This window comes from Pinus tabuliformis, chromosome 5_1 (assembly GCF_031772625.1).
Source record: "Pinus tabuliformis cultivar Carrire ecotype Pingquan chromosome 5_1, CPIR1, whole genome shotgun sequence".
NCBI classification, from domain to species: domain Eukaryota; kingdom Viridiplantae; phylum Streptophyta; class Pinopsida; order Pinales; family Pinaceae; genus Pinus; species Pinus tabuliformis.
The window spans coordinates 770,711,324-770,714,094 of record NC_142305.1 but is presented as its reverse complement, the minus strand read 5'-3'; the positions used below and the strand labels follow the sequence as shown (position 1 = coordinate 770,714,094).

Here is a 2,771-nt window from a genome sequence, read left to right as displayed (position 1 = left end):
ATACTTGGTTGCGAAACACAAACTAAATAAGAGAAAGTGAATTAGGCGTAGTCCATGAACATTAGTATTGGTGAAAAAAAAGTGTTCGGTGGTGCCGCACATCGCCAAGAGCGGTTGGAAGACTACCACAGGCCTGGGGGCGTGACACTCATCCTCCTATTAAAATTCCTATAACACTTCCTTTTTCCATAATTAAAAAAAAACATAAATTTCATAATAACAAATAGATCGCAAAAATAAAAATCTTATCCATTACAATATTTTGCTAATAAAAATGTCAAACATTATAATCTAAATTTAAATTATTTTAAACAACCATCACTGATCATAATTATGGATGCAATTAGATTTTTGTTTATTTTAAATTATATTCTCAATTTTATAAAAAACTTTTATAATATACCTAAGATATAATCACAATAATTAATATTTAAAACTTTAATTAGAAAATTAAAATTAAAATTAGAATTTTACTCATTAAATAATTTAAACTAAAAAGATTAGAAAAAATATTCTAAAAAAAATTACCATGACACTATCCAAAAAAAATTTAAAAACCATTTCATTTGTGCTTTGGTGAAAATTAAAAAATTACTTATCCTCTTTCCATTAGAAAATACTTTTAAAACACAACTGCGCTTTATCCAACGCATAGGCTTATTCCAAAACGGGGGATGAGAAGGGTCCCGTGACCCGTTAATGCATTATCTACCCAGAGAGAGGTAACACGAATGGACAGCAGTGTCTACGGATCCTCCACGTCTCCGAAGGAGATGAGAAGCGTCTCGTGACCCATTAATGCATTGTCTTCAATCATCAAGAAGGGAACGCTTCAATCACAGACTGGAAATCGGGAATGGTGATTATTTTAAAACGACCAAATCCACCCTCCACTAAAAGTTTCTTCCACTCTTCCTCCGTTCTTTCCTTTCCACCAGAGCAGTGCGCCACCATTACCAGATCAAATTCTAGGACTAAATTAGGATCCAGAACCGGCTTCTCTTTCTGGCCACCAATATTATTATTATCACCGCATCTTTGATTAGAGTCCAGCGCCACCATGTCAACAATAATGAGCTTCCCGGTCTCCGGGATCGCCTTCCTGCAACTCTTCAGTATCTTGATACAGTCCTCGTCGCCCCAGTCATGCAGGATCCACTGATGACATCGCACAAACAAATTTTACTGTCAAAACGTGCTCTCACCTCATTCTAATTGAATTACATGACAACTCAGCAAGTTGAAGACTTACCTTCATGAATATGGCGTCCGCAGAGGGCGCGGTTTCAAACATGTTACCGCCCATGTGCTCCACACCTATTTACATACATTTATATGATGATCAGACTGGTAAAGGGAAAAGTGAATATATGTATAAAATGATTATGTGTATATAGCATTGGTGAAGCAAAGGTGTTATTAGTAACCTGGCAAATGGGGAGCAGTGGCCACGACATGAGGGAGGTCGTAGTTGATGCCTCTGATGGAAGGATAAGCTCTCACAATCTCTGCAAGGGCGGTTCCAGTTCCGCCCCCGATGTCCACCAAGGAAGTCAAGCCATCGAAGCCACGGTATTTAGACAGAAGCGCCTTCATCACGATTCTGGCGTTGCAGGCCATGGCGTTGTTAAAGAGATGGTTGAAGTCTGGATGAGCGGCGGCGTAAGCAAAGATGTCCGCCCCGTTAGCCCTCTCGAAAGCGACGCCTCCGTCGAGCACGCACTCATTGAAACGATGCCAAGGCGCCATGGTTCTCTCGTCGCTCTGCATCAGTACCATCGGCACAATCGACAACTCCCGCTCTTTCACGAGCCACTTGGACGTGGGCGTGAGCCCGTATCTCGTCTCGCAGGCACCGGCGTCTCCGCCTTCGACAACGGTGGCGCGGAAAACGCCTTTTGACACGAGGACGCGCATGATTCTGAAGAGGCAGGCGGCATCAGGCGATTCAGTGGGCAGCCTGGCCACGATTTCGTTTAGGGAAAGAGTGGCGCGGGGCCCTTCCCGGGCGATCATGTCGGGGATTCCCAAGAGAACCACGCATTTCACGGCAAACGTCTCTACAAAGGCGAATGTGGACTTCCAAGCAGCTGCCTGCCCCAGCAATTCCTCTTCTTCGCTTTCGAAGAATCCATCGGTACAGAATTCACCGCCATTGTTCAGAGCCAGACCGCCCATATTCGATTCCCTTGTGCAGCAATTGCAAATAGCGAATTAAGAGCCTTGGAATCCCGGCCACCATGCAGAGACTCACAACACTGACTGACAGGAGGCATTGCATTTTATAGCACGAACAGCCCCGTGAGATCCGAAAAAGTTGCGTCAGTCAAAAAAGCACAGCCCCGTGAGATCCGAAAAAGTTGGGTCAGTCAAAGAAGCAACTAAGAAAATGTGTCTCAAGGGCGGCCGCTGGAGAATCCTCTTTCCATTGACATAGATAAAACAAAATTACACAGGGAGAAATTTCAAACTTTGTTGTGGAGAAATTTCGTCAAAAGGTATGGAAAAAAGTAGGTAGAAAGAAGAAATATTACATTGAGGAATTCAACCCTACATGTGATTCACAACAAAAAGGGTTCATTGGAGCTAACATTTCGTGGAAGGCAAAGGTTCTTATTGCTCAACTAAGAACCAACTCACATCAACTTTGGTGTGAAACAGGATGGTGGAAAAGGCCTAAAGAAGCTTGGGAAGAACGGGTGTGTACATTTTGCATGTCTAGCACTGTGGAATCGGAAAAACATTTCATTTTGGAATGTGATGCATTCAAA

The 2,771-nt window shown here is 42.8% G+C and overlaps 1 protein-coding gene across 1 annotated transcript; it reads right to left on the bottom strand.

Annotated features, from left to right (window-relative positions):
* Positions 1–583: 583 nt before the first annotated feature.
* On the bottom strand, positions 584–2,273 carry LOC149167202 ((R,S)-reticuline 7-O-methyltransferase-like). The gene is made up of 3 exons (XM_089432899.1): positions 1,428–2,273; positions 1,253–1,317; positions 584–1,158 (listed from the first exon to the last, which is right to left on the bottom strand). The coding sequence occupies exons 1-3, from the start codon at positions 2,176–2,178 to the stop codon at positions 817–819; spliced, it is 1,158 nt and encodes a 385-aa protein (XP_089289025.1). The 5' UTR covers positions 2,179–2,273; the 3' UTR covers positions 584–816.
* Between the last annotated feature and the right edge of the window lie 498 nt (positions 2,274–2,771).